The sequence below is a fragment of the Ailuropoda melanoleuca genome, chromosome 2, assembly GCF_002007445.2.
Source record: "Ailuropoda melanoleuca isolate Jingjing chromosome 2, ASM200744v2, whole genome shotgun sequence".
Lineage (NCBI taxonomy): Eukaryota > Metazoa > Chordata > Mammalia > Carnivora > Ursidae > Ailuropoda > Ailuropoda melanoleuca.
This window is the reverse complement of record NC_048219.1, coordinates 157,259,972-157,284,018: the sequence shown is the minus strand read 5'-3', so window position 1 is coordinate 157,284,018 and position 24,047 is coordinate 157,259,972. Positions and strand designations below refer to the sequence as shown.

Sequence of the window (24,047 nt, the reverse complement as noted above, 5' to 3'; positions counted from 1 at the left end):
TCTCTGCCTAACTTATTTCACTTAGCGTAATGCCCTCAAGGTCCATCTGTTTTGTCACAAATGGCAGGATTTCCTTCTTTCTCATGGCTGAATAATATCCCATTGTGTATATACACCACATCTTCTTTATCCATTCATCTACAGATTGACACTTAGGTTGTTTCCATATCTTGGCTATTGTGAATAATGCTGCAATTAACATGGGAGTAAGGATATCTCTTCGAGATCCTGATTCTGTTTCCTTTGCATATATATACCCAGAAGTGGAATTGCTGGATCATACAACAGTTCTATTTTTAATTTTTTGAGGAATTTCCATGCTGCCTTCTACTATGGCTGCACTAATTTACACTGCCACCAGTAGTGCACAGAGGTTCCTTTTCCTCCACATCCTCACCGATAATTCTCTTTTTGATAATAACCATTGAACAGTATATTAAAGAGCTTGCTGGAATTTTAGAAACGAAATGGATATTTGATTTGGCAAAAACGTTCTTTCCGAGCCTCCTCCGACCAGTGCTCCTACTCCCAGGAGCCACGGACTGGACCTGGGCTCCCAGCAGACAGCCAGCATGGTGTGGCCGAGGGCCTGGCATGTGAATATCATGCATGGGCTCTGTGACACGGCCACGGGAGGTGGATCGGAAATCCTAGCCAAGGATCAAAACGTCCCGCTGTCCATGTGTGTATTCAAGAACTGTGTATGATCTCTGATGGCTACAAGAGAGTCTCCAGACTGTGCAGTTCTCTAAAGAACAGTGTCGTAATAGGGAAAAAGCATGGCTTAACACCAAAGGCAGTGAGATCTTGCGTAAGCAGGAAATTATTACTAAGCAATTTTTTAGGAAATTGTACCCAATACTCACATTTTCTATTAGGTCACAAATGATAGCATTATTGAAGTAGTCAATGTGTGTCCATTCTATGCCCTGAGAAACAAAAAAGAACAAAATCAGATTCTATACGATGAGGCCACACACCACCATCTATAAAACAGCCACTACGCCACATTACCATGCCTCACGTCCTCTCTGAGTATTTCCTTTATAAAATCAATGCTGCAAAATGTCATCTTCCGGTTCCCAAAACTTCCTGAATTTCAGCGGTCTACCACTGACATGATGTGACTAAAGTGCACGCCCTTGACCTGTTCTGAGACCGCCTCCCATTCCACTCTCCCATCTGTGGCAATTTCCCATGCACTTCATTGGCCCTGCGCCAAACATTTACTCAACAGGCCCTTGGGTCAATATTACTTTGTGTATATTTACAATGTTTATAAGGAAATAAGTCAGAACTTGATCCCAGGAATTTAAGGCCCACATTTTTTCTGTTCTTAATTTGTAATCACAAGGAAAAAATTAATTTTAGAGTCAACCCCATATTGTAGGGCAGCTGACTATTTCAAATGTAAAAATATCCCAGTGCTAAGACAAAATATTTCCAACATAAGGAAAGACACAAAAATCGACCTACTGGTTCTGATACTAGCTATAAAGCCAAATCTGTGAGGCTAAATGTCATCATTCTGGATCTGCTTACACTCTGCCTGTAAGTGTAAACATTTATTTTTCTTCTAAGGGGAATTTAATTCATACAGCAAGCTAGGGATTTTCCTATATATGCTTAGACGTGTTTCAGACAATCTGTACAAACTTTTAAGTTACAGATCAAAGTTTGGACAATCTCTTCATGATGAGAAGACAGGAAGAGAATGAATCTGGCTTTTAGGATGTTTATGTTAAAAAAGTTGCCAGCCAAGTATGAAATGTTTCTAAAGCATGGTGATCATTCTAAAAGAAAGATGAAATATTTATGATTTAGCTTTCGAGTACATGGGTTATTTTACTAAGACACTGCGGATAACAATCACATTAGAAAATTCTGTTATTGAAGCAAAAAAAAAAAGGATTCAGTGTCCTTAATGATTTATAATAACACTATAGAAAATGAAGAAAAATAGGTAATACCATTATTAAAATATTAGAGCAAACAAAAAGAAACAAAAATACAATATAGATACAATATAATAATTTCTCCTTTTGTTTGAAATCATTTTATACTTCAAAAAACAATATTTAAGAAAATGAAAGGGTGAAAACCACATATGGTTTTACGATTAAGGATGAACCTTTATAAACATTACTTCAGATTATTTTCAAATTACATTATGTAAGCTAATCCATACATAACACTAGTACAACACCTGGCAATATAGTAAGCACTCAACAAACACTACCTGTTTTTATTATAAAATTTTAGAAAATCAATGCTTTTCAAGATTGAACAAAGTCTCAAAGTATTTCAAGTTTATATAGAGTGACACTGAATTTTGGGTATATAGTTCTCCTGAGTTTTGGCAAATACATACTGTCCTGTAACCACCACAACCAGCCTCCCAATTTCCCTTCAAGCTGCCCCTTTGCAGTCACGCTTTCTTCACAACTCCCGTCCTGGGCAACGACTGACTCTTCTGTCTCTGCCGCTTTGCCTTTTCTTGGACAACATACCATGGAATCCTACCATATGCAGTCTTTTGAATCTGGCTTCCTTCATTTAGCATAATGCGTTTGAGATTCCTTCCTATCACTGTGTTTATCAATTGTTTTCTCCTTTTTTTTGGACAATGGACTGACATTTTATTTTTTTCTTTCATTTTTAATGTTTTATTCTGGAGTAGCCATGATTAATATTCTTCAGATAAGCCCTTGGTCAAGTATTTGTTGGTTTAAAAAAAAAAAAACAAACTTCTTTTGAGTACAGCTGACAGTCTCAGGTGCACAACACACTGATCCGATTTCTCCATACCTGACGCTGTGCCCACCACAGCGCAGCTCCCATCTGTCACCACGCAGCACAATTACAATCCCACTGACTGTATTCCCTATGCTGTGCCTTTCATTCCTGTGACTTGCTCATTCCGTAATTTGCAAACCTGTCTCTCCCACTCTCCTTCCCCCATTTTGCCCGTCCTCTGCCCTGCTTCCCTCTGCCAACCACCAGGTGGTTCTCTGTGTTTGTAGGTCTGATTCTGCCTTTTGTGTATTCATTTGTTTTCTTTCTCAGATTCCATGTGAGTGAAATCATATGGCATTTGTCTTTCTCAGTCTGACTTATTTCACTCAGCGTAATACCCTCTAGGTCCATCCATGTTGCTGCAAATGGTGTTTGTTCCTTTTTATTGCCTGAGTAGTATGCCCTGGTGTGGATGTACCATTGCTGTTTGCTCATTCATCTGACTTTTTTTTTTTTAACACACTGTGTTTTACACCACTGCATTAGAATCCATTAAGACTCAAGCCAATCAACTGATACTGAGCACCTACTATGTGCCAGGCACTGTTCTAGGCACTAGCAGCAGAGCAGCAAAGATAATCCCAGTTAGTTTAGATGTCATAACAAATGAACTTTTAAAAGATAAAATAGGGTTGAACTTAGATAAATCTGATTTTAGGGTCCTGTTTATATCAACTTCTGAATCCACAATTTGTATGAAGAGTAAAAAAGAAGCCTTTAAAAAAGTGTATTTCCACATTACCTCCCGTATATACTCCTCTTGCTCTTCTTTAAGAGTTAGTTCAATGAAGATTTGTTGTAGCTTTTCATTACAGTAATTAATAATGAACTGCTCAAAGCTGTTGTCCTACATGGAGAAAAATGAAGACAGCTTTATAAACCATGCCATTAGCTCTCCCACAGCAGGGACACTCTCAACATCTCAATCCACAAGAAATGTCACACACACACACCGTCTCGCAGATAAAACCGCAGCCCAGCGCACAGCTCCTGGGACCCCGCGGCCCAGCACACAGAGGCTTACACACTGCAGGCACTCGAGAAATGGTTCACGAGCCAAGTAGGTGAATGATGTATACACAACTGATGCAGTATTTTGTAAAGATGAAGATTTTTAGGTGACAGAGAAGCACCCCACACATGGTAACAAAGTAAAAACATAAATATTTTCCCCTAAAGGATCCAAAAAAGAACAATGAGATTTATAATCTCTGTCACCCAAGTTCTCAATCTGCCATTCTGGGGCAAAACTCTGCAGCTCAAGAAAATCTTCTTGACCTGACCTCTTGTTCCCCCATCCAGGGTCAGCTCCCTCATTCTGACTCTTAGAGGCCAGCACTTTCTAAAAACCGCGCTATGTGTACATGCGTGTGGGCATATGTGTATACGTGTACTGATTAGTTTCAGCCTTATCCGTCTCACGAGACGGGCGAGGGCTGACCACGCGTCTCTTCTGTTCACCAGCGTAAGCCCGTGACTTGCACAGCACTTTGCACCTAGCAAGTTCTCCACATGACTTGATGAGTGACTGAATGAGAGAAGTGCCTAAAAATACAGAGATTCAAGGGAATCAGCACATCAAAATCATTTCCCTAGTGAGAAAATCTCTTCCCCGAAGGCTCACATATTCATCGCTGGTATGGTTCTCAGCACCTTCTCCTTCATATTAGCATTACCTCCTACGCACTCTGGTGGAAGGGCCAGGCCTACATCATCTCTGGGCCATCCGCAGGGCTTAACGTATTGCCATCTGTACTGAGGTCACAAAATGCATGTCTGTTGAATGAATACACTTCCCCAAGAACTACACCATCTGGGAAGAGGTAGATCTGGTCTTAAGATGTGTTATTTGCACCTCTATCGTCTGTCTTTGCGGAGAGGAGATGGTGGCTATGGGAGCAAAGGACGTACGACCCCACCACTGAAAAGATGGACTCTCCTCCTTGCGAGGCGGCCAGTGCTGGCCCTAGCGAGCCACATCCCAGGGTGAAACTGAAGCTCGCTGCTGTTCATGAACACACAGAGCAACTGACCTTCAAATCTCTCTGCTAAACGACGAAAGCAAAAAATCATAGAGCTTTTCGAAAGCTGAACTTTCAAAATCAACTTTGCTCCTACATAGGACACATTTTAAAATGAGACTTACGATACAGGATCTGACTACATTCTTTCCCGGAATTCAGCTAAGGGTTTCTATCACCAGTGATGAACTCATTAATCAGGGAGAACTTTTTCTAAACCATAAATGACACATACACATGATCGTTGGCTAATCTTTTAAATGTTAAATCTGGTCAAGGATAAGAGTTTTTTGTTTTTGGTTTTTAATCATGAAGGTTTTTACTAAAGGGAACACATTTATTTTCAATACTTTCAACAAACAGTCTGAGACACGAAGGGCGTTCCCCAGTATTCATTTTCACATAAAGTTTTAAAAGCCATGTGCTCCAATCTTCAGGGCTTAACAGTTTTGATTAGAAGCTGACGTCAATCTGGTCTAGATGCCTTATTACGATATGATCAGGATAAGGCCATTTCTCTACAAGGAAGTCTGGCTTTCTTTGGTAAAATATATCCTTATATAATACTACTAGCCTAAATGAAAAACTTATAAATAAAATTAAAGTTTTAATGGTTTATTTAACAGTTAAAATCCCTTCTGTTATTTAATAAGTCTATGCTCATAGAGCTATTTAAACAAAATTAAGTTAAATCTTCAAACGGTAATTAATGAGGAGAAACAAGAGGAGAATAGTGTCCTTAGACACATTACACGGCTATGAACAGCTGGAGGTAGGCTTTGCAACGGGACTATGAAATACACACAAGCAGGTTAGAAATCAGAGGCAAAGCTTCACAATTACAACACAACTTAAGAGGTGAGTTAGAACCAAACTAGATTTCCCCTCAATATTTAAAAATTCCAGTATGAATTCCCGATTTCATAACTGCACACAGTTAATCAACGGCCATTTACTGCAAAATCCACACAGTTGGAGAAACCATTAACACAGGAGCATGCAACATACTGTCACTGCAAATCGTTCATACTTACTGCATTCTGGTGCAAAAAGGGACAGATTACACAAAATGCAGTCAGTTCTTAATTGGCAATGAAATTCTAAAAGTAAATACTTCTTGATAGTTATTCATTGGTGCAAATGACAGATTTTACCATTCAAGCTATGTTTCTGATTGGCATAAAACTTGAAATCAAGACACATCTCCAATCAGTTCAAAAAACAGGCCCCCAGTACCTCCATGCGGTGTCTGAATTGCGGTTCTGCTAGGTGTGAGCTATACAGGATAAAAACAGTTTGACTCGAATAATACCTCATATAAGTTGCTTGAAGTCCCAAGGCTTCGGGATCTAATGCTTCCAATTCTAAATTCTCAGGAAAAATAAATGATATATTCCCCCCAAAGAGTCAGGGACAAAGGCAACTGGCAGGTCATGAAAAGAGTGAAGAGATCCAGCAAAATCCAAAGCACCTCCTCTTTCTCACCACAGCAACCCACCCTGTGCTGTCCCTGCGAGGTCTCCCATCAAACATAAACAATGTGGTAAGGAGAGAACGTTCTGGAGACGGCCTTAGAAAAAACTTGTCTCTCCTACCTCATTCCGCTGTCTAAAGAACAACAAAAATAGAATAGCACAATCATCAAGGCAGAAACCGGCTGACTTCCCCTCAGAAATATCTCCGCATCTATTGCCAACACACCTCACAGCCTGCAAAACATGTTATGAATAACCAGAGCAATCATTATCGCCAAACTGAAGGCGATCCCATGTCTCATGATCTATGTGTAAGCTGTTGACATTGCCCTCATGTTTTGGGAAATGGGACTTCGCAAATCATTAAAAATAACACATAAACATTTATAATTTGCAAAAAATTAAGGAACGCCTGGTAACAGTTTGTAGAGCTGCAACTTGCATAGGTCCGGAACATGCCCTCATGTATACAGGCACTAAATATCACCAGGTTTTCCACTTGGGTCATTCTCCCCAGGTGGATCTAGGAGCCACCCCCTGAATCTAAAGGCCCCACAGCAATTGGATATTTGGATACTTTTGTGTCAAGAACTGTGGGTGGCCAGCGATCCCTGCGCCAGGCGCTGTCTCCCACACGTCAGTCTCATGAATCAAAGTCTCCTGAGGAGGAAGTGGGCAGGAGCTTGAATGACTCATCTCCCCACTCTTTCTCTACTGTGTTCTACCCATGTCCCATGCATGGAACGTGTCTCCACTGTCTAACTCATGTTTATCCCTAAAGACTGATTATGATTAAACTAAAACTTTGGGGAGCATCGTCAAAGAAGCATATCCAGAATTTTCCATCATACAATCTCCCTACGTGAAGCCTAGAACCATCGCCACCCGCACCAGACTGCTCTAGGGAAAACAGGTACACAGCAAGGTGTCTAGGTTCTATGCTGTTTTACAGTGTGTTCGCCAAGTGTGGACGGGGGTGGGAAGAACTTGCTAGGTTCAGACGTATGTAATATACCAAAATTTCAAAATCTAGGGCTTCTTTCAAGAAATCCTGAGTTTGAGTCCACCTTGTCAACATCAAACAAACAGAAAACCATATTCCCAGTGATGTTCACAACTAGTTCATACTCTTTAAGTATCAGTTACGAACATTCCGCTTGGAAGGATTTTGAAAGATGCATTAAAAATACTGGTCTGTTACTAATTTATCTTTATTTTCTTGGCGATAGAGGAGGCTAATGATACCTTATGCTCTTTAAGACAGGTAGATATTTAAGTCTTGCACTCTTTAAATACATAACATTTTTCTTCCCAGTACATATTCAAATATGGTAAATTTTAAGAAAAACAGCATTATAGTGCTCCTCTTAAATAATTTAAAATAAGCTTTGATTAAAAAAGTTAAAAAGCAAGGATAATGATATAGATACATATTATAAACCATATTATTTCCCATCATTTCCACTCCAAAATGTACTTTAAAAATTCTCCTTCCTCTTTAAGTTCTCTAGCACATGAAGAATAAAATGAAAGGAAAAAAGCTGAAACAGAAGGTATTGCCTATAACCAGAATCAATTTTCTTTTAAAAACAATTTAGAAGGGCGCCTGGATGGCTCAGACGTTAAGCGTCTGCCTTCGGCTCAGGGCGTGATCCCGGAGTTCTGGGATCGAGCCCCGCATCGGGCTCCTTTGCTGGGAGCCTGCTTCTTCCTCTCCCACTCCCCTGCTTGTGTTCCCTCTCTCGCTGGCTGTGTCTCTGTCAAATAAATAAATAAAATCTTAAAAAAAAAAAAAAAGAAAAAAACAATTTAGAAAACAAATCTCATAATCATGAGACAGACTTACCAGGTTACACTGACTCTTGTTGGCCTATTAGGTTCTTTTATTTGGAACAATCATTGCAAGCAGCCTATCATATTCTTACTGTATATGGGTCACTTTTCAATGAAGTTCATAAGGGCAAGAGGAATAAAGAGTCCCTGATTCAAAATAACTTTGCCTGTATGAAACTAGCTCAACTGTATGAAAAGTGAAATATCCAGCCTGCTGTTCTGCTTTGGTCTACAGCACACTAATAATTTATTAGATTTTCCCAGGAAACTACCTGCCATTTTTAGTACTTCTCAGATAAGCACTTTAAAAAAAGCTGAATCAATTTAGATGGGTCAACTTCGTTTTGAATTAAATTTTTTCATTTGTTACTTTATGGTGATGCTAATAATGTTTCTCAGACAGCAGTTATAAGAGCATCCAAACTTAATTGTGTGGAACTAGGAGTGTCTGGATTATAGAACTCTCTTCCTTTGCTAAACTGGACTTACATTCAAGGAGGATTTATAATAAGATTTTTCTTCTCTATGCATTTTAACTCACTTCCTCTTATTTTTGGTATCAGTGTGTTCCACTAATCTGTTTTCCAAACTGACATCAGATCACATGCAGCCAGCAAGGCAGGGCTCTTTACGCAGCTGGCCCTGGAATGCTTTGCAGTCAAATCCATGTGTCATCATCCCATGGTTTAACGCATCAGTTTCCCTCTTCCATTTAGAGACGGACCAAAATGACTGAAACGTTTCTACCAGCTCAGCTGAAAAAGGTTTTCATGGGAATTGTTGACGGGGTCAAGAGGCAGAATTAGAAACATTAAAAAAATTTTTTCCTGAACCTTCATGGTCCAATTTTTAAAGTGATGCCCAGGGTGTTCTAAAAGGCAGAACCCTTAATCCTTGCAGTCAAGTTTCATGGAAAAACAAAGGCAGAATTCTCTCTATACTCTCTCAGTTTCTTTTCACTTGGGTAGACAATATCCTAGAGATTTTCATTTGTGCACTGATGAGGATTCAGAATACTTCTTCCTAAGCCAGACCCTGAGTTTATCCTTCAGCTTGTGGTACTTTTAAGTCCTTAATTACCTGGCTACCTCATGTGCAATATGATGGACTTCCTGATGTTTCCATGTGTTCTAATTTTGCTGATAATCCAGGAAAATGTAGGATGGCACTTGAGCTGTGCATGTGAATACATTAAAAAAAAAAAAGGCCTCTCTAATTCTGTGTCAAAAAAGCAGGTAAAAGTATCTAGAAGTGCGCAACCAAATCTCTATTCTGACTCCCCCCGAGTAAATTTAATTATAAAATAAATAATTAAGCACATTATTAAAAATCCAGATGTTTGGAAGATTAATCTGAGAAGGTTTAGACAGGAAAATGGAGAGAACAACTAGTTATAATGAAAGACAAATCTTAATTCTCTCAAAAAATTGGAAAAAAATCAACGCATTTACTGCATGGAGAAGGACAATTAATTTCTCATGATTTTACAGGCGCGTCGAAAGATCTGCTATAGACATGACTGGTTAGATTTGGTCTTGGTTCAAAGTTCTGGTTTGGGGTCTTTTTTAGAAAAAAAGTTTTTTTTTAAATTTCAGGATAGTTCTGAATATATTCAAGCAATTCTCCTAATCACAAACCTCAAATTCTTCCCTATTACCAAGAGCCCAAGGGCCTTCCTTTGCCGAGTCTGCTAAAGGGGCACCAGTACAAGTGGAGACTGCACTGAAGAGCATCTTCGAGGGGCTGGATGGGGGGCAGCAGCCAGTACACGGCACAGGTGCCCCCCACTTGGCCACACGCACACCAAACAACCCCAGGGGGCTCCCCATGCTGGCCAGCTCGGAATGATGACAAGGGCACAGAAATACAGGGCATCAGAAACTTATCACATTTGGGTTTTCTCCTTATTTCCAGGTACTGGGGACCCTGTGAGTTTGGGGAGAAAAGTGCCCTACAGGAGGTCTTTTATTATTTATTGAGCAGGCTTAGTGTTTAGGTCCCGAGTTTGCCCTTTGGTAGCCATGTAACCTTAGGAGAGCTACTTGACCTTCAGAGCCTCACCTCCTCACCTATAAAATAGGAATAACTGCAGCGATTTTATGACATTTTTGTGAAAATTAAATCAGACAATATATGTGCCACTTATCACAATGCTTACATACAGTTAGCCCTCAATAATTGGACACAATATGGACTGTAATCAAGCAGGGAAAAGGTACTCTCACAGAAATAAATGTTGTAAGAAAAAGACATTTGCTAGAAAGGCCTGGCTTAGCTACAGGGAAGGGGCTGATTTTTTTCTATTCTGTGAACCTGATAATTTGGAGCAGATGAAGGCTTTGGGTGGTCATTCTGGGCACCGCCTGGTTATTTAAAGGAATTCACAAATCATTACTTATGGGGAGAATAAAGAAAGGAGGAGCCTGCTCTACTTGTTATTTTCCAGAACTAAACTAAAACACCACTCCTAAAAGTAGGAGTTAGTGCTTTTAAAGGTCCTTAAAATGGGGGAGGGGGAAAAAAAAGTCCTCGAAATAGCTTCTAAATGCCAAAGTTAGCAAGAGGATAAATAGGAAATTCTAATCTAAGTATATAATGTTTAAATACTTAATCTGTAATAGGCATAGAGTCTTTTTAAAAAATTCATTATGAACTTCCACAGAAATTCTTTCCACCTTTGCAACAGAACTCATATCGAAAGATCAAAGTTGGGTGAGACCAAACAAATCACCCAATCCAGACCCTCTCTGCCTGAGTCCAACAGGGATGAGGTGACCCGCTCTGGCCAGGCTCCTGGGCTCCAAGCTTTATCACGGCACCACTTTGCTTCCCTTTCTTACAAATGAACGAATGACTAAGGCACAATGTCCATATACCTTGTTGGCAATTTTGCAGTGAGAATTCTGAATTTGCAATTACAAAAGTCAAATACTGATACAAGAAGTTCTTCCTTTGACAGCACTGTCTCCAAAATGCTGGCTCTCAGCACTCCACACTCACACACACGCACGTACACACACACACGCATTTTGCTACATCTGCAAGAAGGTTTTTTTGTAGATTCAAAGTTATATTAATTAAATTAAATGTTGTTTATAGAATATGCAATTTAATTTCCAACCGTCCTGCATTAATAAAGATAATACAAAAGCTTACCTCAAAAATTTCAAAGCCATAGATGTCCAAAACACCCATGACCTTCTTTCTCACTTTGGTCTGTGCCTTAAAAAAAGTTTAAAGTTGATGGGTTAATATGGGCCTGAAATAGAACACTAAAAGCATTCTAAGGACTACACACATATAAGTTAATTGCATCTCGCAACTAGGAGAATAATTGTAATTTAGTTTTGTTTTTTTAAATGTGATAGAATATTGGTATGGAATCTTCCAGAAATTTTAATAATAGGTGATTTATTTAAAGATGGTATTAGTGATGCGTTATTATAATAATAGATCATTCAATATTACAATATAAGCAGGGCCTTTCAAAAATCGCACTACGCTAATACCCTCATTTTACTGAAGAACGTATCCCTAGCTAGAGAGGTCAAGTGACCTTTTCAGCCACGTGTGCACAACTAATTAGACGAACCACAGCCAAGACCTGGGATGCTCTCAGAGTAATTCTGCAAAGACCATTAGACCAATGATGGGTGAGATTTCTTACAACATACATAGCAAAACAAAGTAAATAGAATCCTGACAAATTTCAATATCCTATGCAAGGTAAATCCTTTTCAAGGAACAACCTTTGTAAGTGGTAATCAATTACCTGAGTATAAAATTAAAGTATCTTTAACTTAATGTTTACACTCTGAATAACATTTATTACATCTGATTTATCTGGTTATTGAGATTCAGTACCTTAATGCTTTCATTGATTCGATTTACCAACCATGAAAACAATCTGCTGTAGAGGTTTTTAGCCAGAGCATCACGGGCATAATATGCCTATTAAAAAAAAAAAAAAAAGGAAAGAAAAAAAAACTCATCACCCACAATTGTCACAATGCTTAATTTCAATAAAATAATAAAGGTATCTTTTAAATATTTAAAACTCTTTTATTCCAAATTTCTTTTCAGAGCCAGTCTTCATTATACTCTGGACGAACAGTCAAACCGTTAAGAGAATTAGGCAAATCATTTATACCCAATTATTATGCTTTTTTGCATCCCAGGAAACTAATTCAAAATAGTGCAAACACTTCCTCCATAAAGATATCCTTCTCTGTATTACAGAAGGGAGGAAAATCAGAGGCAATTTAGAAGTCCAACAACAGGGGAAGAGTAAAATAAATAAATGAATGTCCACTGAAAGGGAAGTTACACAGTTATCACAGAATGATCATTATGAAAATTAGGTACTAAAATGGAAAATGCTTATGTTTTATGAAAATAAGAAACTGTACCTTTTATACGAAGACTCTGTTTTTTTAACCCCTACACATAGGAAAGGAAACTCAGAGAAAAAACATGAAAATCATTCTGACTGATGTGATCTGTAAATCTTTTCCTTCATTCAACTTTCTCAACATTTACAAAAATTCCATAACGACTAGTGTCACAATACACTGTTGGACAATAGGCTGGATAAAATAAAAATAAGATGCTTTCACTTGGTTATTCATTTACTTGAAGCTGTTCAGAGGTACTTGACAAGAACAGGCAGAAGACATAGTCTCGCTGACCCTGACCTAGAATGCATACACCGGAGAAAGGGAGGCTTGCCGGGGCGAACCTAAGAGCCCCCAAACATATGGGGTGTCACGTGGGTCCCACCGCGCGTACACGAGAGATGTGTGATGCAGTGCTCCCGGGGAGGTGTGCTGATGAGCGCCGGCAGCCTCCAGGGAGCAGAGCTGGAGGGTTTGCTGCTGTTTTTAACACTCTGGCCCCATGTGTGCATTTCCCTGCTTATGAGTAGAAATGTGGGCATTACTATGAAAGTAAACCATTACATTTGTAGTTTATGAAGAATTAGGTTATATGGAAGTTCTTTTTTCACGTTTCTTTCTAAATGAAGTGTAACAACTTCAATCACACAGTCACCTCGCTGGCAACGTACGGCTGCTTTAGAGTACCTTTTCCCTTCACCTGACACTTCCACGCTAATCCCAAATCTTACTTCCTACATCTCAGGCAGCCACTCCAACGAGAGCTAGAAAATCCACCCAGAAGTTGGCAAACGGAACCCAACCGCACAGTGTTGTCTTGGAGGGTGACGGTGGTTAATGATCCCACTGCATAAAATGCCTGTAAATGCTGAAATAGAGAATGAGACCTGGGTTTAGACGAATACCTTTTCTCTACCCTCCTTTCTTCTAGGTTTTACTTTCTTAAAATAGGCCGTACAAGGGCCTAGAACAGTGCCTGGCACACAGGAGGTCTATACATGTATTTATATCATGATTTCTGAAGTATCCTCTTCCTTTCCCACTTGTGAGCCTATAGAACACTTTCTTCATCCTTTCTGCTTTCTTCTTATAAATTCCAGTTACATCAAACACTGTATAATCTCAAAACATCACCTATTTTTAATCAGAACGTTGTCATCGCGGCGTCTGGTTTTTTCATAGTATGCTGTCAGCTTCCAACCAACCACCATTTCAATATGCAATTGAACTAATAGTGACAACTTATTCTGGCTCTGCTTTATATTTTTTAAAGGGTATTCACAGCCAATATATTAACCTTCTTTGCTTCCTTCAAACACGTATTTATTTCAGAAGTCTCAAACTCAAATGTTTTCAGGGACTGCTCAATAGAAGTGAATGGGAAGGAGTGGGCTCTGCAGGCATTGAAAGATGCATTCCACGTTGAAGGCACTCAAATTCAAAATTTAAAAAGCAAGCAAACAAAATGAAACAGAACAACAACAATAAAACTACCTTTTTATGCCCACTGAGCTCTACCTGGCCCCAGGAGCTGCCCATCTGCCCGGCCTGACTCCCCGAGTCAGATTCATGCCACCTCATTTCCACAATAACGTCCTCCAAGGAGGGTGAAGAAATGTTTGTTCTCACTGAAGGATCACTAATGAGGTGTGTAGAACTAAAGAGGACACCAAGTGTGCTCATTGACCGACCATCTCAGATTCTAAGCACAGTATGAGGAGACTACGTGTTTCACAGCTGCGTGAAGCTCACTGAGAAAGACCCCCAGTGGAATGTGCTTTGGAGAGGACCGATGTTAGTCTGTGGCCCACCCTGTGGGACCTTAGGGTGGAGTGGTGGAGATCCAACCAAGATGAGTGGAGCGATCAGAGAGCAAGTGCCCAACAGCAGGAGAAAAAGGAATTCAGAGAAGGGAGAAGTGGGGGCCAATGGAATCTAGGAAGGCTTCCTGGATGAGGTGTAATTACATGGAGCATTCAGACAGACAGGAAGAATTAGCCATGGCATATGGGTAAGGGAGAAGTAGTAGCAAAAGCACTGGGTAAAAATTAGTATGGCATTTAGAGAACTCAGCAGGGAATAAACTGAGATCAATTGTGCAGGGTCAGATTACCTCGGGCGGTGGAAGCCAAGGAGAGAGGATGTGGCAGAAGCTGAATGACAGCTCCGTCTTGAGTGTCTATCATTCACTATCAGTCACTGTATCAGAGGAAAGACTGAAATGCCTTGGGCAGAATGAGGAACGGGTGATAAAGATGATAATGCGGCCCAAGAATTGAAGCTATGAGGAAATGTTAATAAAACAAACTACTTCTCGCTGGAATAGAAACCTTTTAGGCAATAAGATTGGTAGAAACCTAAACCCTACATTAAAAAAAAAAAAAAAAGAAGTTGAATAAGGAGCTGAAAAATCAAGGACCTCAAGCCAAATTCTTTTATGCCAAAGGTTAAAAGAATATGGAAAAGTTTAACCCAGGGATGCAAGGCGACTCACGCTCATGAAGTAGGAAGCACCTGGGCCTGGTTTCCGTAGAGGATGATTAAAAGGCAAGAGCAAAACACACAATAAAAACACCACAATATATCCACATATACATTCCATATATGTCCATATATATCTGGATATTCCAGGGGCTTCTTAAACAGCAGGCGTTTTCTCCTTGCAACAGCATGTACTTAACGATCCCCACTCTGGCTATTCAAAACGACTCAACTCAGTGTGACCTTCAATACGGTGGTTCTCAAAATGTGGTCCCCGGACCACCGGCAGCAGCAGCACTGAACGTGTGAGACATGCACAGTCCTCAGTCCTACCGCAGACCCACTGAATCCAATGCGCCAGAGGCATGGCCTGCAAACCGGGTTTGGCCAGCCCTCCAGGGGGTACTCATGTGCACTCAAGTTTGAGAACCGCCTCCACACTTAACCTCTCCAGGCGCATTGCTCTGAACTTATTTCACAAGTCTAAAGCCACAGCCGAGCCCAACCAACCCGCCCCCAGACGCCGACTCCTTTTCTCACTGTTTTCTTTCTCAAATGCGCTTTTGCACTGGGTGTTATACGCAAGTAATGAATCATGGAACTTTACATCAAAAACAAGGGATGTACTGTATGGTGACTAAAATAATATAATAAAAAATATTATTATAAAAAAATAAATAAAAGAAACAAAAAAAAGAAGAAATGCGCTTTTGCCCGTTCTTTCTACAGCTAAACCCTTCAAGACTGGCTCAGAAACCGTCTTCTCCATGAAGTCTCCTTTCACCCCTTCTGCCGCTGCTCATGGGGCCTGTGCTGAGCAGGCTCAATGAATTTTTCTTGATTAAGTCAGTCACTCACCATCTGACTTCACATTAGTAAGCTTGCCCTGGACAGATAGGATAGCGGAATAATTTAGGAAGAAGGACACACAATAGTTATAGCTAGAAAACTTACATATACACAAAGTTATAGTATTTTTCACAGTCAAAACAGCTCACCTAAAATAAAAAATCAACTCTGAAAGAAAGCTACAGGCACACAGGCACCCTTGGGTCAGTGGCAGAGACTAGTTCAGAGTTGTCAAGAAAAGTGCTTAAGGCCACTTACAAAGAGGAGGGAAACACAGCTGGACTACTATGGGGGGAGAATAATGGAGGGCTCTGTGCGAAAGGTCCCGAATTAGTCCTTTACTCCAGCCCAGATCAGCACTGACCAGTGAGAAAATGTCTAAGCCGTAGAACAAAGAGTTTATATTGAAAAGGATTCCAGAAGATGCCTTGGTATGACATCCACACACGCACCCATCCATCCATCCCTTCATCCACTTAGCTTGAACCAAAGGACAGAAGAAATACGCAACTCAGACTTGTGTCTTAGAAAGACTTCACTGGCTTCAGATGGACAGTAGACAAGAAGGCAGGGAGGCCAGTTTGGCCATTTGACCACTGGCTTCTCCCACTGTGTTCTCCAAATTGGTGAAGGGCAATTCTGTTCTCCCAGTTGCTTGGGTGAAAGTGTTGGGGGTCACCCTTGACTATTCTCTTTCTCTCATACCGCCTATCAAGCCAGCAGCACATCTCGCGGCTCTACCTTTAAACGACACCCAGACCCACTTCTCACTCCACGGCTACGACCTGGCGAAGCTACCATCATTTCTAGGCTAGCACACAATTCCTTGCAGCTCCCCAGTGGCACGAACTGAATGTATGTGTAGTCCCTCCTCCCCACCCCAAATCCTCTGTTGAAGCCCTAATCCCCAATCGGATGGAATTTTGAGGTGGAGCCTTTGGGAGATAGTTAGGTTTAGAAGTTAGATGAGGTCATGAGGGTGGAGCTCCCAAGATGGGATCAGTGTTCCTTATGAGGGGATGAGGACATCCACGCCTTCTCCCTTCCTCCACCCCTGCCGTGTGAAGAGGATACAGCAAGAAGGTGGCTGTTTGTCACCCAGGAAGATGGTCCTCACCAAGAATGCGACTGTGCTGGCCCCCTGATCTCAGACTTCTAGCCTCCAGAACTATGAGGGATAAACGGGTTTTTTTTGTTTAAGCCACCCAGACGATGGCATTCTGTTACAGCAGCCCAAACGAAGACACCTGCTTGTGCCCCTCCTCTCCCCACACTCTGCTTGCCACACTGCACCCAGAATGACCCTTTGAAATATAAGGCAGGTCCTACCACTGCTGTCATTTCCCGGCTCACTCAGACCTGACCTCTGGCCCCAGCACTGTGGGTCTCCCTTACGCTGCTCTAATTTTTCTCTTTGCCTGCTGCTAGCTTGCTATATAAATTTATTTATTGACCAGGTCTGCTGCCTATTGTCTGACTGTTCCACCTGCCAAAATATGAAGCTCCACAAGGGCAAGGATCCCTATCTGCTTAGTTTGCTGCTGTGGCCCCAGTGCTCAGAATGAGGCCTGCAACCTCCTGACAGTTCACAGAACAGCCTGCAAAATAAAAAGTTTGTTTCCACTTAAATACGAGTATCACAGAATTTTAAAAACTCACTTCTGGGCATTATGCTTCACCCACCTGAGCCACGTTCAGTGTAGTTGAAACCTTCTCCTGCTTGGCCTCAACCGTTCGGAAGCTGAATGCTCGTTCTAGAACGGACTGATCGATGCCGGTCAACTCACAGATTTCCTTTAACTCTGTGGGGGAACGGACAGACAGTGACTGCCCAGGTGCTGCTAAAAATCATTTTCAAGGCTTACGGTGTTCTTTCTAAATCACATTCAAACCCAATAGTGTAAAATGTGTAACTCGAAAGACTTAACACCCCTGTACTTATGTTTCTGTTCAGTTTCACTGGAAAGTGTTTTCGAACCCATGAGAAGCAGAAGTCTTACTTTCTAGATTAAAAATTGGGCAGAAGTTCAGCTAAACAAGGCTGACTCTCCACTGACTTACCATTTTTGTCTTTGATTTTGCTTTCATCTAAACCATTCACTCGAGATTCGGGCTTGAACTCGATGTTCCCCAGTTTCAACACCGTGGCCACCACCTCCAAGACTGACTCGGCTTCATGATCCATAAAACCCACAATCTGCATGGCGTTCTGGGGGTGGGGGAGAAAAGCAGCTGTTTTCTTTCTGTCATTCTTTTATTGTTATTATATTTATTTATTTTTTTACTGAATCTGATAACCAATTTGTTTCTGAAAAAAATAACAATGAAAAGACCAAGTTTCCGAGAATAAGCTCTACAAAAGGCAAACCTATTAACAACCTGACGTAGCACCAGTGCGGGGCTCTGACTTGTTCAGTGGTTTCATGCTGTGATTCAAGCATCCCCAGGGCAGTGGGCATGCTGTGGCAAGGGGGTGCAAGGGTGCACAGATGAACATGGAGGAACAGGAGGCTGAGAGCTGAGCCTTGAGTTCTAACCCATTTCATCCGCAGCAGCTCTGTGTGTGTGTGTGTGTGTGTGTGTGTACACACACACGCTCATGTGTGTATGCATGTGCATATGTATCTTTTTTTACACTGGGTTCTGATGCTAGAAAGAAGACCAAACAAAAAGCTTTTTATAACCTCCTACATAAAACCCCCCTGGTTTATTTTACCTGAGAAAAACTGGTTTGCAAAGGTGAAGTGCCTGACCCAAGGCATTACAGAGAACAAGGAATATTCCATTAGTCATAAACTTTTATTGAGTGCCAATGATTTGCCAGGCAAAGCATGACAGAACTGGACTTGAACCCAACTCTTAAATCATGTCGAAAAATCAATAGGCTTCCCATACGAGGATGTTTACAGACTTTTAACAAATTATATACTCAAGGAAATACTTTCTTTCTGAGAATAGCCCAGCTTTTTTGTTTTATTTGTTTGTGACTAGGCTACCTAGTGATGGGAGTAATGTGAGTTTTCTTTTGGCCATGGAAAATTTCTAACATATTCAGTAATACAGAGAGCAGGAAAAGAACCCCATGTCATTTTCACTCAGCCTTGAAGATGTGCGGCCAGTTCCTTTCCAGCTGATCTGACCTTCTCCCCTGCCTCCTCACCACCACAGCTGTCCCACTGGGCAGTAAAGTACAGTTACTATAGCATGTCCTACTAGGAGTAATTTTCAAAGTGCCACATAAACACAGAAGTTAGGATAGTGTGTAAAATAATTCATTTTCTAATGAGCATGAAATGCCAATCATGCTGGTTTACATATGATTTTTGGAAAAATATGTAAAAACATGAATTTCTGTCTCAAAAAAGTATTGATTTAATGCTTTTCTAGGACAGTTTTCACAGTTGTACATTAACTACTAAGCTATGGCCATGAAAATATTTGATTTAAATACAGCATTAAAAGAGTCAGGATAATATAAGAAAGGTCCTTTTGATAAATAGTAAAATCGCATGCTCTAGTAAAGCACGGGCCTTTACAATACTGTATGATTTTAATAAGAAGATAAGAAATTCTTACATAATTCTAAAACCTTAGGGTGCATGAGTTAGACGTCTGAGAAAACAGAATTGTTACCAATTCCAAATGAGCAATACAGTGTCACCCATTTTGAAGAGTAATGAAAGGACTGTAGCTTGCTTACCCTGACAGTTCTGAAATTTGCGGCGTCATCCACTCCATTAACTTTGGCAGAGTCCAAACTCAGGTAGTTGTATCTGCTGAAATCCCGCTCGAGTGTAAGTTTACCTATTGAATCATGCATACAAGTTGATAAGTTACTTCAATAAATCTATGCATCTTTAACATCTCATTCCTTAACACCTCCAGATAGAATGACTTTCGTATTAGGTACTCAATCAACAGAACAAAAATTGGTACCCAAATACTAACAGCATTTGTTGTACATATTTCGAACTGCTTTTTTTTTTACATTTATTCGTAGTAAGCCCCTTCCATATTTTTATAATTTAAACATCTTCAATGCAGTATTTCATTATAACATATCAGATATCTGCCTAGTGATTCCCATGCGACTGGACATGAAGGCAGTGATAAAGGTCTTCATACAAAGTGCTCTTTGGAGTCTTTTGAATTCCTGCATTGGGATCTATTCCAAAAAATGGTGCGCCTGGGCAGTGGCCTCTGATCATTTTATGACTTATTCTTGATGGCGAACTAGTCCCCAGGAAGAAGTCCTCACTTTGAAGTGCCACCCACAAGCTCTAAGCAGACCAGGGCCCGACAACTCTGCCAGCTTTGTCCTTTTTCATGACTTTTGCTAATACACACGTACAGTGAACCCATCAGTGCTGTTTTAGTTTATGCTTGTTGATAATTAGTGAGGATGATTCTTCCCCAAATGCTGTTTACTTTCCATGGTTCTCATTTGGATTATTTGTTCAAAAATTTCATCAATTAGCTATTAGTTTATTGGATACTCTTCTGATGGACTTCTATTAATTCCCTAAAATAGCCAAAGGTCAGATTTTTAACTCTTTTATCAATTACAAATATTTTCCCACTATGTTTAATTTTCACTGAGCAATTTTTTTTTTTAAACAATTGTTCTCATCTACTGCTCCCTCCTAATTTCCTTTTCCTGAATGGAACAATTATATGCTTCCATTTTATTGTTTAAAATTATGATTTCTACCCCCCCGCCCCCCTAATATTTCGTTAGTGCTTCGAGTTAGCCATCTGAGACCTGTGCCCAGCCTCTGGTGAGGTACGGGGATATACAGCAAGCAAATGTTGGGGCAGGATGACAGAAGCAAGCAGCCCATGTTCTTCACCTCAACCACAGGCATGGAAACATTTTAAAAACATGAAAAAGAACGCTCTGGGAAATGCTGTGACACTAAAAATTAAAGTACAGGCACAGGGACTTACTGAGGAGCTCTTCAGAGGCACCAGAGAGCAGCTGATAGAACACATGGAAGTTTCTTTCACCTCTTGGTTGCTTCACAACTCGAGACTTCTCTAAAAGATCTAAAGAGGAGAAAAGAGTCAAATTGTCATGTATTTTTAATTTTGCTTTTCAAATCCAGCATGGTGGTTCTTATCCACACACCCCCCTCACTTTTTTACTTTCTGTTTTATATTAATGAAACAATAACAGAAGCTACATTTTCCATTCTTCCTTCAGGAAGAAGCCCAGCTCCAACTAAAATCACCAAATTAAACAAACCAGGTTCTTGTCGAACAATTGCGAATATGAAGAGTAAGTTCAGCAATACGTTTGACGAGCTGATTAAAGACGATACAGTCTGTGTCTTAAGGTTCTCTTGGTTTTATGTAATATGTGATGACATTAAGTTCTTCAAAACACAGCATTACAAAACTAAGCAATGGAATTCAGCCATTCAGTTATGAATCCACTCAATAATTATGAAGTTAATGTTCCTGAGATCTTACTATGTGCTAAGTGCTTTATATCTCATTATTACTGCACTGAATCCTCACAGCCGTTTTATCAAGTATTATTTAACAGATGAAAAAAACAGTCCAAGAGTTTAAGTAGGATTTGAAGTCAGGCCATGTGATCCAAATGCAAACCCCACCTCATTATATCCACACAGCCTGCCACCTGGGATAAGGGAAGCATATTTTCTGGATATTTCTATGTCTTAGAGAATGAAAAGGTGATTTTCATCTCATGAAATTTGGGGTTGTTATGTGGCAGCATACTTTCCTTGGTTCCAGGTACTTTTTCATCCAATAATTTGATGTCTTATCAAATTTTCAAACTTTCGTCCAAAACTGAAGGACAGAAGGAAGGAGGGAGGGAGAAAGAAGCAACCAACCAGAAAAGAGCCACGGTGGCAATATACAAGAGATGTCAAAGTACAGTGGCAGAGACTATTTCGCCTGAACTCCTGCTTATCACCGACCAGTGACCTAAAAGAGGGTCTGGATCCTGTGGGCAAAAGCCAAATTTAGTTGTAAAATCCCGAAACGGTCACCCCATTATTAATTCTAGAGAACAGACACGTCTGAATTCTTTTTTTTTTTTTTTAAAGATTTTATTTATTCACTCGACAGAGAGAAACACAGCGAGAGAGGGAACACAAGCAGGGGGAGTGGGAGAGGGAAAAGCAGGCTTCCTGCTGAGCAGGGAGCCCGATGCAGGGCTCGATCCCAGACCCTGGGATCATGACCTGAGCCGAAGGCAGACGCTTAACGACTGAGCCACCCAGGCGCCCCCAGACATATCTGAATTCTAATCAGGTTGAAATCTAAACATTTTCAAAGGAATGAGGGAGAGAAGTTGTACAACTTCTCTGGGAATGGACGCTGAACTTCTCAATTTCTATTTCTGGAATCCACACTAGCATGTAAAAAGGAGGCTAGGTAAAGTTAAAGAGTGCAGCTTTGATGAATGAGAAGTCCTAGGGGCCTCCCAATACCCGAGGTCATTGGTAAGAATGAAGAGATGGGTTCCAAGGACACATAAAATTAAAAACAAGAACAAAAATACATAAATTCAAAAATCATAGGAACCAGGATGCTCCGGACTTTTAATCTTCATCTCCAGCTCTCATCTGATTTGGATGACTGCCAGTGCCCTCAAATTGTACACAGAGAGTAAGGAAGACTTCATATTTAGCAAAAAGGAAGAAAACAGAAATTGAAGAGCACAAATGAGACAAAATTTCAAAAAGAAGGGATTGTGTACTATTCATCATCTCTAAGGACTGCATGTTTCAGTTTATAAGTAAATACTGACATACAAAGCAGAAGACAGAATAAGCAGGTAAGATAAGAATCCAGGATGACTGTACTTATTAGCATGTGACCAAGATCCTATGGGGTTCTAGGAGTATAGGCACAGTTTTGAAAGAAAAAATCCACAGAGCATGGGCAGATTCTCCATTGGGAAGCTAATCTTTAGAGCAAATTCCTCAAGCCCAGAAACAAGTAACTTAACTACATGAAAAATATAAACAAATGCTACAGGTCACTTTATCTGTTCATGTACAATTCCTCCAGTAGGCTCACTTAATGCTCACCCACTATGCGCTGGAACAATTGGGAAATGCAACCAGCACCGACTGCAAATATGAAGACCTTCTTCCTCGTGGCCTACAAGAGTCACACATGCTATGATTACTCCCACCACCCAAACCAACAGCAGCAGTTCTTTCCAAGGTGGGATGTCTAGGCCCTCAAGAAAGAGCAGGAGATGGGGGTGAGGAAGGCAGAATGACCATGTGTTTGGGTCAAAGCCCACAAACCCCAGGCTCTTCCATAGCATTAGGAGTCCTGCCACACACCTTGCAAGCATTGGCAGCCTGCTGCCCTCTTGTTTCCTGACGACAAACAATAGTGTGATGGCACCTATCCAATCACATTCAACAAGCCAACCGTGGTACTTCAAGACATGAAATAATGCCCTCAAAACATGACAGGGCCACACTGCAAAAGCTGCACACTGGCCAGCCTCAGGTCAGGCACTTTTTGAACAAATGCTCACAGAAAGTGGAGAGTATAAAACAGCGACGGCTAGAAGATTCAGCAGATAACAGCCATCAAGTTAAAGAATTATATTCGCGTGTGCACAGTGTGGAAAGGAATGCTGGCCAATGTACTTCTTGAACCACACATGCTGATATGATCAGCAATGACTATCACATTCAAATGTGAAACATAATACGATGTGTGTTTAAAAGGAAAGGTGCAAAGGGGAAGCAGGACGGGAACTTTCACTGACCTTCTGCTATGCACTTGGTGCCTTTCATTCATTATCATATTCGGCCCCAAATACCTCCCCTGAGGTTGGTTTTATAATCCCTATTTTATAGATGAGAAAACGAGGCTCACATCACACTGTCGTCAAGTGACAGAGCCAGAATTCATAGCTTTAGGTGACTAAGATATCATGCTTATGTTGTTTGTAATTTTCTAGCAAAAAGGATGCAAAATCCATAAACACTAGGAAAGGCTGTACTTTACATAAAATATATGACTTCACCTAAGCAACTCAATCACAAAATGAGAAACCTTTTATTACAAAGCAGTTGAAGGTTTTAGCACCTAAACGCTTAGTCTATTACTCTAGAGCCTTCTAGTCTTTATGACTTTTCTTTTGTGTTACAAGCTTCCAGGTAGAAAAGTAATCAGGGAAAAGGTTTGTCCCAAAA

At 40.5% G+C, this 24,047-nt stretch overlaps 1 protein-coding gene across 4 annotated transcripts in view; it reads right to left on the bottom strand.

Moving 5' to 3' along the window:
* The window catches only part of MYO1B (myosin IB), a 174,364-nt gene that overhangs the window by 34,993 nt on the left and 115,324 nt on the right, over window positions 1-24,047 (bottom strand). For all 4 annotated transcript variants that reach the window (XM_002917994.4, XM_011223385.3, XM_002917995.4 and 1 more), the window contains exons 8-15: window positions 20,797-20,895; window positions 19,550-19,653; window positions 17,911-18,058; window positions 17,533-17,651; window positions 11,990-12,076; window positions 11,282-11,347; window positions 3,539-3,643; window positions 867-929 (exon numbers count right to left, since the gene is read on the bottom strand). In XM_002917994.4, coding sequence (XP_002918040.1) covers window positions 867-929; window positions 3,539-3,643; window positions 11,282-11,347; window positions 11,990-12,076; window positions 17,533-17,651; window positions 17,911-18,058; window positions 19,550-19,653; window positions 20,797-20,895 — 791 coding nt within the window. The remainder of the gene's footprint in view (window positions 1-866; window positions 930-3,538; window positions 3,644-11,281; window positions 11,348-11,989; window positions 12,077-17,532; window positions 17,652-17,910; window positions 18,059-19,549; window positions 19,654-20,796; window positions 20,896-24,047) is intronic.